The sequence below is a fragment of the Oryza sativa genome, chromosome 5, assembly GCF_034140825.1.
Source record: "Oryza sativa Japonica Group chromosome 5, ASM3414082v1".
NCBI classification, from domain to species: domain Eukaryota; kingdom Viridiplantae; phylum Streptophyta; class Magnoliopsida; order Poales; family Poaceae; genus Oryza; species Oryza sativa.
Genome location: NC_089039.1, coordinates 26472197 through 26487267, shown reverse-complemented (window position 1 = coordinate 26487267; position 15071 = coordinate 26472197). Strand labels below are relative to the sequence as shown.

Sequence of the window (15071 nt, the reverse complement as noted above, 5' to 3'; positions counted from 1 at the left end):
TTTTTTTTAAAAAAAAGGATCAATATGATTTTTTAAAGCAACGTTCGTATAGAAACTATTTTTTGAAAAAACGCAACGTTTAACAGTTTGAAAAGCGTACGCGCGGAAAAGTTGGAAACTTAGAGTTCCAAACACACCCTAAGTGTAGTCGTCGAAGCATTCCGGTATCGTGAAATGTTGCCCATGTTTCTGTATGCGAACCAGTAAATTTATTTTTTGCATGAAGATTGAATTATCTAAAATCACCTAGATACCTGCTAACTACTAGTTTAGATTCTTGACCCAATCAAAGTTTTCTGAATTTGCTAGATGGAAATTTGTTTTACAGAGTTACAATAATTCAGCAACTCTGTAGCATCTGGCATTCATTTTTTTCCCCTTTCTTTTGTTAATTTCTTATGTAATACATGTACATTTATTCCACGAGCCAGCAACTTGCAATCCTACAGATGATTAATTAATTAAACAAAGAGTTATTGCATTCCGCAAATATCTTCAGCCTTCAGGCAAGCTGAAAATCTTCAGGTTTCAGTATATCCTATTCGCAATCAATCAATCAACCAATCAATCAATAATCTTAATTCTGTGTTCATTTCTCGATGAATCCGGTCATCTGGAGGACGAGGTTCCTGACGTTGCGGAGGTCCCGCCCTTTGAGCGTCCTCCCCTTGCCGGCGCACATGGAGTACGCCGCCGTCCTTCCTCGGAGCCTCCTCCGATCAACAATGGCGTGCGGCGGCGCGACCATAACTCCATTATTCATCATCTTCTTCTTCACAGCGTCGTCGTCGTCGTTGGTCTGGTCGAACATGTTGTACTCGGAAGCCCACGACCGAGACCGCCGCTTCCGGCGAGAGGCGGCGATCTCCACCGGAGCAGACAACGACGACGACTCCGGCGAGCCCACAGGACGACGAGCCACCGGAGACGGCGTCGTGGTGACAACCACCGCGCCGTCGTCGGAGTTGTCCTCCGCGGGCTCGGGCCACAGGATGTCAGCCTCTTGGAATTCCTCCATGGCGTCGCCGTCGCCGTCGCCGGCCGTCTCCTGGACGACGGAGAGAGGTCGGCGAGGAGACGGCGAGGGCGTATTTATATACGGTGGTGTGCGCTGCAAGGAGGAGGAGAAGAGGAAGAAGCTGGCGTGTCTTGGTGAGCAAGCACAATTCCTTGGGGAGACGGCAATGAGAGGAGCGGAGCGGAGTGTGTCTGTACGCTGGAAGGAACCGAACAGGGTTGATGTGGAGTGCGGTGCACCTTATCGTCGGCTGCCACGTGGATAGCACACGCTAATACAGTTGCGTTGGTCATTTTTGTTTTTGAACATGTGGGTCATTTTAGTTTTTACTGTGTGGCACACTCTCGCTATAAGCCCTTGTGTAGTTCCCAAATTTTTTTCCCAAACACATCATATCGAATCTTTCACACATGCATGTAGCATTAAATATATATATATAAACTAATTGTACAATTTGCATGAAAATCGCGACACGAATATTTTGAGCCTAATTAGTCCATGATTAGCCATAAGTGTTACAGTAACCCATATGTAATTAGGCTTAATAAATTCGTCTCGTGGTTTTCAGACGAGTTATGAAATTATTTTTTTTCATTTGTGTCAGAAAACCCCTTCCGACATCTGATCAAACGTCCTATGTGACACCTAAAAATTTTCTTTTCACAAACTAAGCAGACGCTAAATCCCTGAGAATGTGGAGAGAGTCTGAAAATGAACTACAGTTTTGTTCAGACTGTTTTGATTTGTGCTAATATAAGGATTTGATTTTCTTTTTAAAATAAATTATCTGAAATATTATAGCATGGGTTTAATTGGGTTGTACTCCCTCCATCTCATAAAAAATCAACTTAGTACTACGAATCTGGACATAGGATGTCTCATATTCGGTTCTAGATTCGTTTTTTTATGGGACGGAGGGAGTATATATTAGCGAGGATGAACAAGTTCTTTTGTGCACCACAGCAAAACGGCAAAACGGCAATTTTAGAGTGGTGTTATGATTTCTGCCAAGTTTAATCCTACGCTCTCTCTAACTAGGTCGCTTACTGTGTGCCCACGTGTTGATTAACAACGTAACACACGAGGTGGTATTAAACTGGGGTAGTCCAGTTTCCTGGTAAACCCAACTTGATAAATGACAATTTTCACACGGCAAGATAGGTATTTACAATCCACGGCATCCTCAGTGTTTGATCCCTTTTGATATACTGAAGCATGACAAAATTTCCCGGAACTTATTTGTTCAAGTAAAATTAAAGCAACGAGACCAATTCAAATCGAGCTCCCAAATCATCTTCTTACATTTTAATTCCTCATTCATGATACAAATCCAGTACTTCCATGGATGCATATACAGCTTCAACTTCATAACCTGTCCTTAACCCTCAATGGCAGCAGCGCATGCATCATCATCCTTCGATGAACCCGGTCATCCGCAGCACCGAGTTGCGCAGGTGGCGCAGGTCGCGCGCCCGCTTGCACGGCCGCGTCCCCAACGACGACGGCAGCGTGCACGGCGCCGCCGCCATCTCCTCCTCCTCCTCCTCCTCCGGCCGCCGCACGCCGAACAGCAGCAGCAGGTGCGGCGGCACGATCACCACCTTCCCGACGACGCTGCCGTGGCCGTCCTCCTCCATGCTGGCACCACCGTATCTCCAGTTCCACCGGTGTAAGCGCGCTCCCCTGCAGGGGACGTCCACCGGCCGAGAGTGCTTGACGCGCGGCGTGGGCGCGCGTGTCTCGTATGGCTGCACCGGCGGCGCAGGCGAGATCGCCGGCGGCGGCGCGTCGTCGTCGGCGGCGTCGGTGTCAGGCCACAGCACCTCGAACTCGTCGAGCTCCTCCACCACCATCGCCATGGCAAGGCGTGGCAACCAGCTGCCGAGAGAAAGAGAGAGAGAGCTCGCAGCTCAGCTCAGCTCAAACTGAGGCGCGCGCCGCGGCGTCGAGCGCGTCTAAATATACCGGGGCGCGCGGCTTGCCTGCCTGATGGGATTCTACCGCGTCTGATCGGATCGGATCGCGAGAGAAATTCTGGGGCGACGGCGACCGCTCGGCGGGCGAGCTCCACACGCGTCCGCGAAAGAGAAGCGGCGGTGGGGAGGTGTACGTGTGGATGCCGCGGCCGCCATCGCGCCGCGGGCTCCGGACGCGGCGAACGGAACACACGTTTCCTCTCGCCGGCACGCCGCCCTGTTGCAGCGTTGCAAGGGAATCGACGCGAGCCACTTAGTACGTGACTGATCGCAGTGTGCATGGTTTGATTTTTTTTGTTTGGTGATGAATTTATTAAGCATGGGTTGATTAATTGGGCCCGGGGTCGTAATCAAGGCTGTAATCAGTGAGCAGTTGGGAATTGGGATCGACAAAATGCAACTAGGGATATAGGAATATACAGTATATGCTTCTGTTCTGCTCCAGTGCACTACTACGCCAGTACGTAGTAGTAGTTGCGCCCGTCAACATCCTCACTATTCATCAGCATGGATCCATCAATGATCAATCCGTGTGAACAGCCAAACAGGGCAATTTTGGCTCTGGTTTCTGGGTGGATTTAGGCTGGACGTGTTTAGTTACTTTTCACAAAAAAAAATTAGAGTATACGGACACACCTTTCTTTGAATTATTAAATGTAGACTAATAACAAAATAAATTACAGATTTCGCATGTAAACTACGAGACGAATCTATTACGCCTAATTAATCCATCACTAACAAATGTTTATTGTATCACCATATTATCAAATCATGGCGTAATTAGCCTCAAAAGATTCGTCTCACAATTTACATGCAAACTGTGCGATTGATTTTTTTCGTCCACATTTAATTGCTATGTATGTGTCCAAACATTTGATGTGACGGAATTTTTGGAAGTTTGAAATGAACTAAACATATCCTTAGTTCTTATCTTCACTTTCCCAACTCATCTCCCTCGTTTTTCACACACACGCTTTTCAAACTGATAAATAGTGTGTTTTTACAAAAATTTTCTATATGAAAGTAACTTTAAAAAAATATTTTTCAAATTTATTTTGGTTAATACTTGATTAATCATGCACTAAACACTGCTTTGTTTTGTGTGCTAGGGAGTAAGGTTCCCAACCCTCACTCCCGAACACAGCCTTATCCGTCTTCCCAACGCCGGAGAAATACCCAGGGTATTTTAGCTAGATTCTCATGGTGATGGGCTAGACAATCTGGATTTAAAGTTTCACCCCTTCTAATTATTTATATTAGGTCCTTCTCTAATATTCGCGTATGTCTTCCCAACGCTGCAGCAGGGTGTGAAGTCGGCAGACTTGCTACAGGCCTACAGCTAGTGATCTCCACGACTCCACCTAACCTAGGTTGTGTTTAGTTCCACGTCAAAATTGGATTGAAAGTTTTTTTTAAAAAAAGTTAAAAGTTTATGTGTGTAGGAAAGTTTTGATGTGATGGAAAAGTTAAAAGTTTGAAGAAAAAGTTAGAAACTAAACCAGCACCTAAACTTAGGCCCTGTTTGATTCAGCTTATAGGATTATTATAATCTAGATTATTAGGAGTAAGCTGAAACAAACAAGTAGATTATTATGCTAGATTATTATAATCTATAAGCCAGATTAGTATAATCCAATAATCTTTTTTAGAGGAGTTTTTTTCCAGATTATTAAGTGGCTAAATACTCTCTACCCTTAAATGTCTCCAATAATCCCAAGAAATAAACAACTCACAACTTATTTTATATCAGATTATTATAATCTAGCTTAGAGTAATCTGATTTAATAATCTAGATTACAATAATCTTAAACTGAAATACCTTAAACCTGCACGGAAATCTCGCCGGGTCAAGGACGACGATGAGGGCGCCACGGACGATGGACCAGACGGAATTGGGGCAGCCCGGGGCTGGGGCGGCGGGGGGCGGAGCTTCCGTAGTTGTCACCAAGACCATGCGAGATCAGGTGAGTCGTGATGTGGACGAGTGTCACAACTCACAAGGATTTGTTCTGAAAAAGGACGTCCACATCACATAAATCTCACCACAATCAGAGCCGTTCAATCTTGATCGAACGGCGCAGCAGACAACGAGATGCACTTGGTCTTGATAGTGCCTAAGCACAATTAAAGCCGTTCAATCTTGATCTAACGGCATAATATACAATGGGATACACTTGACAGTACAATAGTAAAATGTGTATTGTTATAACCCTGAGTTTCCGTATTCTATACCCGACACGTTCCTCCTTCCAAATCTTCAATAGACATTTTCACGAACCAAATCTGCTATGGTGTAAAAGGAAATAATCTATGGTTTTGCTATTCTCTCCGTTTCATATTAGAAGACGTTTTGATTTTTTCTAAAGTCAAACTTCTTAAAAGCTTTATCAAATTTATAAAAAAAATGTAACAATATTTATAGGGATTAATTCGACTAACATAACATTTATAGTAGGATGTTATATAGCAATTTCCTAATTATAGTATTAAATTAGTTTTAATAAATCTAACATTGAATATATTTTAATAGTTTGTTTGTTCTATATTAAACCTGTTGTTGTATTTTTTTTCTTTATAAATTTGATCAAACTAAATAAGTTTGACTTATAAAAAAACAAATTGACTTATAATATGAAACAGAGGCAGGATCTCATTTGTAACAGATTTTTTACTCATATCTTTTGATTTTTCTTCTGTATAATCTTACATAAAAGATTTATATCCTGTAGATCCAACTTATAGTTGCACCCAGTTATAGAGCACTTTATACTTTGTTACTTCTATATAGTAATTACACTCAGCTACAATACAATAAAATTATATTTTACAACTATTTTTGTCTTTAAATTTACGATTTTTGACATATTTATTCTTTTTTTATTTCATTCAAAACGGGTTGTATCTATTGGTTGGTAATTCCATAAGATTTGAGCCTCTAAGTTCTACCTAAAGATCATTAGTAGTCCCATAATCAAAGGCTATCCTGTGGCGATACGTTTCATCCCCTGCGCTGACGTATCACATGCTCAATCCAAGCCGCTCAAATGTGATCGAACGTCTCACGGAGTCCCGGAGCGGGTTGACTGGTTGGTTCCTCCTCCTCGCCGAGTCGCCGTTGCCGACTTGCCGTCGTCATCGAGTTGCCGCCCGCCCGCCGCCGGCTACTGTACCTCAGTAGTTCGCGCCGGTGCGCCGCCTCCTCGCTGCCCTAGACGATTGCCCGATGCGGCAGCCTCAGCCGCCGCCGTCCACTGGCACTACGGCGGCGGATTCAGTTGCCACCGTGGCCAAATCAAAGGATGGCTACTCATCAGGGCGCCTCCGCCGCCGGCCATGGCACCCTGCCCTGTTGCCCTGAATTATCACTGGCACGGCAATGTCCGGCAACGCTGCCTCCGATGTGCAGCGGGATGATCACGGCGACGGCAGCATGGAGTTACACATGCCGACGGCGACTTCACTGTCGGCTGTGCACTCTGCACTAGTCCACTACTGCAGAAGTTCAGAGCCATATCATCCTGATCTCATGTTTAGTCAGATCTTGCAGGCCGCAGGTTATAGCCCTCTGGTCTGTGACCTAGGCTGATCCTGCGGTGCAAAATAATCGATCGAACCTGTTGATTCAGTGAAGCAGATTGTGCCTTCTCTGCTCGCTCGTGTCAATTTGGCCGGGCACAGTATTGGGATTTGAGGAAGGCGTCAACATTAAGTTTAGTTTGGATCAAAAAATTGCTTTCCAGTTTCTCTTCTTTTCTTTTTTTTTTTACATCTTCTTGTCTTGTCATTCTGTACATAAACTCTTTCTATATAGGCGTGAATTGTTTATGATTATTTCGTTATCAAACATGACAGGAAACAAAGCAACGGTTGCAGCAAATGCTATACAATTCAGACAGACAGCACCATCAAAAGAACCTCCTTTTCAGGCTTGAAATCTCTGGGAAGTGATCAGTAGAATCCTTGGAACTCAATTGTCAAATAATCTCAACCAAATCTAATGCAGAAATTTTATTTGTACAAAGTTTTAATGCTGAAACTTTGCTTTTTTGCAGATGAATATATCTTTCCCCACAGTATGTGCAAATGTGCAATCAGCATCTCCATTGCAACAGTTACAGTATCTTGAGAGTTGAGTGAGTTGCCACCCTTGATTTCCTTTCCCTAGTCCAACTGCTTGCAATTTCTAACTATTCTAGTGAAACTTCTTGCTGCCATAAAACTGTTTGCAAACCCAGCTTTCCAAATGTTGCTGAGACAACGCACGTTGCAAAAGTTATGGTCGTGGGACTCACACGATCACATCAGACCAAATGCACAGTTTAGATGTGGTATAATAATGCACATATATAGCCTGTTATACTTTCGGCCTGTTTGACCCATTGATGATTTGATGATAAGCCTGATAAAACTATACATTGATATACTTATCGAGTTATTTGGCCCAGTTCTGAAGTATAGTAGGAAAAATATGGTCACTTCACGGCAGGCTGCCTGAAGATGCAAAATCAGCTGCAAGTCACATGGCATGCCAATAAGCCCATGACCATTTGTAATTTTGTACTGACGTAGTGAAGATTACAGCCTCCCTACGATAAAACTCAATGAGGTCAGATTTATTCTGCATTAGCTCATGTTAAGATTGAATACGAGATCTCCGGGTTAAAATCACACACCTCTTGTTATCAAGTGCATCTCATGGTTCCAAATTTCCAACTTTACACTTAGCAGTTAGCACTGGTTGTGGATGGGATCGATGCATGGATGATCGAATCTCTTCGCCTTTGCGTTTTGCAAGAGCCCATGGCTCCATGTCCGTCCATGGCGTGCACATGGCAACAGCGTCTCACGCTCGCGATCGAGGAGCCTGATAAGCCTGAGGCACTGCATGCGTCGACACGATCGACCGGTCATCTCAGCCAGTGGTGGCTTTCCGGTCAACTTTCTCCCCTCCCTAGCAAGCACACCATGCTCCCCAGCAATGGCAGCAATGGCAATGGCGCTCTCTCTGTCAGGTATCTTTTGTCACATCACCTGGGACTGCGAGGTGTCGCCACACATGCATGCAATCCCGAATGCATTTGCAATTTATTTGGATTTGCATTTGCTTTGCGTTGCATGATGATGCCATTATACTATGGCCCCCCCATTGCTTGCTCCTCTCGTGCTCACACGAGGTCACACACTTTGTTCTTGCCTTCAGTCTTCAGAGCCAGTACGATCACCTGTGTGAATATATATGTCACATCGATAAAGCAGTGTACGTAGTAGGTGAGGAGCAGTGCAACTCTGGTGATGAATGGTGATCGATTATGATGACGATGATGATGCAGTGGAAGCACTGTATTCCTTCGCTGTAGAGATTGGAGGATCGATCAGCAACACCACATGTGCATCGGTCTGTCTTTGGGCGATTCATTGGGGGTGTCTCTGGTTTGGTCCTTGTTGCCATTGGCTTCTTTGGAATGCTTAAAAAAAATTTCTCCAAAACATGGCTCCATTTCAGTTCTGTACTGCTCCCTCCGTCCCAATATATTAAAACCTAGAAAATGTCCCATCCTGTCCTAGATTTTAATATATTGGGACGGAGGGAGTAGTAGAGAGCAGTGATGCTGTTTAAGATGTTTACGTTGGAGACTTTGGAGGAGAGAGAGCCTCCAAAACAGCAGTCATGGAGTCATTTTACATGGACTCATCAAGGTGACCACTCGCCTGCAAAGTGCATCGTTTGCTGTCAGCATGCAGTTCAGTTCAGCGTTCAGCACTGCGACTGCTCGAGACGAATGTTCAACTCATCAATATATCTGGGTTCCAAAAAGTGTGTGGAGCCAAAGCTCCAAGCATCATCTACAGAAGTGCAGAGAAGGAACCCTCTCTTCTTGTGATCTCTTCGTCCTTCTCTCGGGTGCAATAATTCAGAGGGGCCAATTCAACAGTGCATCTGGGGCTAGAAATAGAAGAGCTATTTGGCTACAAATCTAGCTCTTGTCCCCCTCACGGGTGCACTGATCAAACAATATAGGAGTGGTGTCTTAACTCTCTAACCACTGTTTGAGCTTTGAGCCAGTCAGGTTTACACAGTTCATATTGCTGTAGCATGCTTTGCTCTCTGTGTGTGCGTGTGCAGTGCTCTGTCTGAAGCATGACAAGAGCTAATAAACAACATGAGCTAGTATTACTGTAGTAGTACTCCCTTGGTACAGGAACCAAAGTCCGGACTGCTGTAATTTGGGAAAAGAAGAGATTCGGGGTTGTTTGAAGTCTTGCATATCCGTCTGTTGCAAACGGTTCAATTCCAATATCTCGTTCACGGTTCACCAAGGCCGTGTTTAGATTACCCCAAACTTCCAACTTTTTATCGTATCATATCACATCAAAAACTTTCCTATGCACGTAAACTTCCAACTTTTTTTCCAAACTCCTAACTTTTCCTAAACTTCCAACTTTTTTCAAGAACTAAACACACCTCAAATTCACGTCTCATAGACAAATCCTCAAAAAACACCATATTAAGAGGTGTCAAATCCTCAAACTCCCCTTCACAGATTTAAGAAAGATGCGCCAATGGGATATGAATTTGCGTGGTTGATACAAATAAATATAATAGAAAGAAATTTACTTATAGAATAGAATAGCTTGTCAGTCTATATATGAACCTGTGTCAAAACCAGGACGGAGCCAGGAGAGTACCAGGTAGGAACAAGTACACCCAAGATTTTCAGGGACCAGGGATTATGCATGTATTTGACTAGTAGTACTTCGTATGTTAATTCAATCATAACACGAAGTGGGAGTAAGGTGCAAAAAGAACCTTTTTGCATGGACGATTCTTGGTTTGTAACTAGGGCCTGGTTTAGTTCCCAACTTTTTCTTCAAATTTCTTCAAATATTCAATTTTTTCATCATATCAAAAAATTTCCTACATACAAACTTTCAACTTTTCCGTCACATCGTTCCAATTTCAATTAAACTTTTAAATTTAACGTGAATTAAACACACCCTAAGTAATTTATTGTTTAAATTTCTTAGCTAGTAATTATTTAGAAAGTGTTTGAGAGGAGGGGAAAGGTTAAGATACGCAAAACAAGTTGAGTTATTAGCGTATAATTAATTAAGTATCATTTATCTATATGTTTTTTCAACGCCGATTCAAACCCTCATGTTGTTGCCACGCCGATATGCCTCCTCATGCGTATCCTTCTTCAATTGATTGTAAAAATCGATTCTCCACTACTCTCTCGTCATTGTTCCCATGTTTTTCTATTTCATTTCTAATTTAATTCATCGGATTGAATCTCCATTTTAAATCGTAGTTTTCATCTAAGTTTTACATATTTGCTCCGATTTTAATAAAAAATACACGTGTCAGTTTTATGGAGGTTGAAGACACAGCTGGCTATACGTTTTGGACCTATAGCTCTACTTATAATCAAAGAGAGACAGACCAAGCCGAGAGATAGTGGATTGGGTTAGTAAAAAAAAAGAAGGAATGAATAGGCTTTCAAAATAATATATGGCAATAAAAAATATTTTTACCCGTCGCAATGTAAGCGTTTTTTTTTTCATGTTTTTGCTGAAAAATCGATGCTCCTATCCTATGTGCCTTCACAGTCTAAAAGTTGGTAGCAATTGATTGATTCCCCGTCACACGCACGCACGCACGCTCAGACACTTCCCTGTCCATGTTCATGTACGGACATGTAGGCCCCAGTCTCGTCACATCAGATACCCCCGACCCCACCACCCCCACCCCCCTTTCCACATAAACTCCCCCCACCCCATCTCCTCTCCCCCCTGAATAACATCGGCGCCTCCCAAAAGCGAAACCTCGACGCCACACGCGCGCGCGCCATCATGCCTGTAGCCTCCGTCGTGCTCCTCCTCCACCTCCTCTCCATGGCGGCGGCGGCTACGGCGGCGCTGGCCATGGACCCCGCCGAGAGGGAGACGCTGCTGCTCGTCATGGAGGCCGTCTCCTCCGACCGCGAGTGGCGCTCCGTCGGCCCTGACCCGTGCGGCTCCCCGTGGCCCGGCCTCGAGTGCAAGCCTGTGCCGGCCGCCGGGAACGTGTCGTCGGCGGCGGCGAGGCTGCACGTCACGCGGCTGGACTTCGGGGTGGCGCCGAACCCGACGTGCAAGGACGGCGCGGCGTTCCCGCACCTCGCGTTCGCGCTGCCGCACCTCCAGTCGCTGTTCCTCGTCGACTGCTTCAAGAACCCGGCGGCCACCACGGCGTTCACGCTGCCGCCGTCGGCCAACCTCACCTCCTCCCGCCTGCAGCAGCTCAGCGTCCGGTCCAACCCGTCGCTGTCCGGCACGCTGCCGCCGCAGCTGTCCAGCATCCGGTCGCTGCAGGTGCTGACCGTGTCCCAGAACGCGCTCATCCGCGGCGAGGTCCCGCAGGGCATCGGCGAGCTCAAGAGCCTCGTGCACCTCGACCTCAGCTACAACTCGCTCACCGGCACGATCCCGAGCCGCATCGGCGAGCTCCGGAGCTTGGTCGGCCTCGACCTCAGCTACAACTCCTTCTCCGGCTCCATCCCGGGCCAGCTCGGCGACCTCGCCATGCTTCAGAAGCTGGACCTGAGCTCCAACAACCTCACCGGCGGCGTCCCGGCCACCATCACCGGGCTGACATCTCTCACCTTCTTGGCATTGAGCAACAATGGCCTAAGCGGCCACCTCCCGGCCGGCCTCTCCGACCTCCTTGACCTCCAGTACCTGATCATGGAGAACAACCCGATGGGCGTCCCGTTGCCGTCGGAGCTCGGCGACATTGCGCGGCTGCAGGAGCTCCGGCTGGCCAACTCCGGCTACTCGGGGTCGATCCCGGAGACGCTCGGCCGGCTGGCGAGCCTGACGACGCTGTCGCTGGAGAACAACAACCTCACCGGGAGGATCCCCGCCGGGCTGAGCCGGCTCAAGCGGATGTACCACCTCAACCTGAGCAAGAACGGGCTGGACGGCGTCGTGCCGTTCGACGGCGCGTTCCTCAGGCGCCTCGGCCGGAACCTCGACCTCAGCGGCAACCCGGGGCTGTGCGTCGACGGCCGCGCCGTCTTGCAGGCCGACGTCGGCGTCGGCGTCTGCCGCCGCGCCGGCGACGGCGGGGACATCGCCTCCGTGTCCGCCGCCACCGACGTACTATCAGTTGGCACATTGTTCAGGCGAGATGGACAACTCTGGCTCGCCGGCGGCCGCTGGTCAGCGCTGCTGCTCATCCGGCCGGTCGCCGTGGCGCTGTGCTGCAGCTGCTGCCTTCTGCTCTGAGCTCGCGGCACGCGCGCGCGTGGTGGTTTGATCTGTATGTAACTCTGCTATGTTAGTGGTAGTATAACTTGTCACGTTAATTGCGAGAATTCCGAGGCAAGGGAAAAGAGTTTGGTAGTGTTGGGGTACTTCTACACTTCTACAGTACTTGGGTGTGGATTGGATTGGATTGGCACGTTGGTTTCAAATCGTCGCGCCGGTTGTTGGGTTGGGGCCCGGATTTGTGATCGGTCAAAGTTAGCGTCCGGGTCCCAGGGGAGTTAGGCTGTGTTTAGATTCAAGTTTAGATCCAAACTTTAGTCCTTTTTTATCACATCAACCTGTCATACATATATAACTTTTCAGTCATATCATCTCTAATTTCAACTAAAATTTAAACTTTGCGCTGAACTAAACACAGCCTTATGGTAACTGGCTGTGATTTGTGCGTGGCCGATCTGGCCATAAATCCGGCTGCGCCTGCAATTTGCAAGCAGTTTTCAGGCACTCTGCAGCCTGAGCTCTGCCCTGCTTTTCATTGCTTGCCGCTGTATAATCCAATGAGTGTTATGCCCCTCATTGCCTTAAGTAAGGGAACCAGATGCAGTGGTCAGGTGATCATGTACTCCAGCGTTGATGTCTGAACTGTTTGTACTAACTGACAGTATGGCTTGTCTATAGGGATGCATGAACAAAGTAGGAGTATGTGTTAACCGGACTATTTCTCATCTGCACTGGAATTTTATCATCTCTTTGGTTCTTTCTTTAACTATAACCACGGTTCGGGCTTGATGTCCGGGAAGATGGAAGAGTTTTGAAGTCCTTTGGGAGGTGCTGAGAGTTGCAACGTTTTTTGAGCTAGGGAGTACTCCACGTAGTACTCCAAGTAGTACTAGTGCATCACATTACCGGCTACTGGACTTCACCGTAAAGATCTCAAGCAAGGCTTGGTTTAGTTTCCAACTTTTTCTTCAAACTTCTAATTTTTCTATCACATCAAAACTTTCTTATACACATAAACTTCCAACTTTTCCGTCACATTATTTTAATTTCAATCAAACTTTTAATTTTAGCGTGAACTAAACACACCCGAAGAAAGAAAACCGTGTGACGAGAAAATACGGCAGTACTGTTTGTACTGTACGGAGTAAGAGTAGTACAGTACTGTACTCCTACCAAGGAGGAAAGAGAAGTCCCGTGTCCTGTGACGGGAAAATACATGCTGAGGAGTACCTGGCAATGTACAAAATCATTGGTGTCTATGTTCAGCGTGCATGGACATGAACTGTTGAAAAGGACAGTGATAGGATAAGTGATTGACATGATAAATGTACATCCTGCCGGGGCTATACAACAAGCTTGCGGTAGCTAGGGGCATGGCGTAAACCTGAAAGATTGTTTTTTAAAAAAACAAGAGTAAACATCAAAGCGATCGATTGATCGAAGTGATAATATGAAAAGAAGAAAGAAAATCGGTTCCCTGCAGGCAGTAGGATCGATCCTGACCATGTTAGCACTACTGCCGGCTGGATACTCCTAGATCGATAGATACCCTCCATGGCTCCATGTACCGAAAGCGAGCGAGCGGGAGAGAGAGAGAGAGCAGAGAGCAGAGAGCAGAAACCAGTTGTCATTAGCTGAAAATGACGAGGGGAAAATGGACGAGTGATTAACGCACAATTAATTACTCCCTCCATCCCCTAATATAGTAAACTAGATAGGATTCCAGATAATTATCCTAGGATGGGTCTAGATTGTTATAGTCTGGACGAAGATAGTAGTAAGTAGTATTAATTATTTTAAATTCAGAAAATAAATTTATTTGATTGCTTAAGAAAACTTTGATATAAAAAGTCTCTAAAAAGAACGTACTACCGTATACTCCATCCGTTTCACAATGTAAGTCATTATAGTATTTCTCATATTCATATTGATGTTAATTAATTTAGACATATATGTCTAGATTTATTAATATTAATATGAATGTGGGAATGTTTATAATAATTGACAAGAGTTGCTCCCAAACAGCTCAAACAAAAGTAGCCTAAACCGTCCCATTCTTATAAAGTATGTACACATATCTTAACTACTTTAAAAGTACGATTGTTTCTCTTCCTCTTCTTAAAAAAAAAACTGCTCCCTTTATTTCGAATAAAAATCACTAAAATTGTGGTAAAAAAAAAGCCAGTGCAGCCATTCTCCTTGTTCCCTGAAAAACCCACTCACCATCATAAAAAACTCCCTATAGAAACCGGTAAAAAAACTACCCTTAAAAAAAATCTCATAATCCCGTTACTACTTCACCGTACCGCATCGTATGTGTAGCGTGTGGCTTGTGGCCTCTCCTCTCTTACGCCGTGTAACGGTGTAAGCTCGCTCGCTCGCTCGCTCGGGACATCGCCGGTGAAACATGGCGTCGATTGTAGAATATGCATGCACGGTGATGCTACATTCTCTACTCGCGAAAGACCACCACTCACCCATCGCCCATCGGCGCGCACACGCACACGGCACACCTGGTGCGCCCGTGCGGGCGCGGGTGAGCCGCACAGGAAAAGAGAGCAGCAGAGCGCGGCACAGTGCCTCACTGTGCCGCCTGCGCGCGGTGCGTGCGCGCGTGTCGTGCACTTGTGCTGTGCCCTGGTCAAAGCGCCGCGCCGGGGAACAGCAACGCAAGCAAAGCGAGCGAGCGCGCGGTGGTGGGCACACCAAGGAAAGGAGTAGTACGTACTGTACGCGCGCGGCGGCCGGGCCGTGCGCACGGGCGCGCACCTGGCTCTGGCTGGCTGGCTGGCTGGGGTTCTCTGCCCGCCTCACGTGGGGAGGAGTCG

The 15071-nt window shown here is 46.2% G+C and overlaps 3 protein-coding genes across 3 annotated transcripts; 1 reads left to right on the top strand and 2 right to left on the bottom strand.

Moving 5' to 3' along the window:
* Positions 1-316: 316 nt before the first annotated feature.
* On the bottom strand, positions 317-1068 carry LOC4339413 (protein S40-1). Its single transcript, XM_015782920.3, has one exon. The coding sequence runs from the start codon at positions 1016-1018 to the stop codon at positions 590-592; it is 429 nt and encodes a 142-aa protein (XP_015638406.1). The 5' UTR covers positions 1019-1068; the 3' UTR covers positions 317-589.
* A 1227-nt stretch (positions 1069-2295) lies between these two features.
* Positions 2296-2940, bottom strand: LOC4339412 (uncharacterized). The gene has a single exon (XM_015782918.3). It carries the CDS (start codon positions 2875-2877, stop codon positions 2428-2430), a length of 450 nt encoding a protein of 149 aa, XP_015638404.1. The 5' UTR covers positions 2878-2940; the 3' UTR covers positions 2296-2427.
* A 7847-nt stretch (positions 2941-10787) lies between these two features.
* On the top strand, positions 10788-12609 carry LOC9271295 (receptor like protein 29). The gene has a single exon (XM_015782979.3). The coding sequence runs from the start codon at positions 10846-10848 to the stop codon at positions 12259-12261; it is 1416 nt and encodes a 471-aa protein (XP_015638465.1). The 5' UTR covers positions 10788-10845; the 3' UTR covers positions 12262-12609.
* The last annotated feature ends 2462 nt before the right edge of the window (positions 12610-15071 follow it).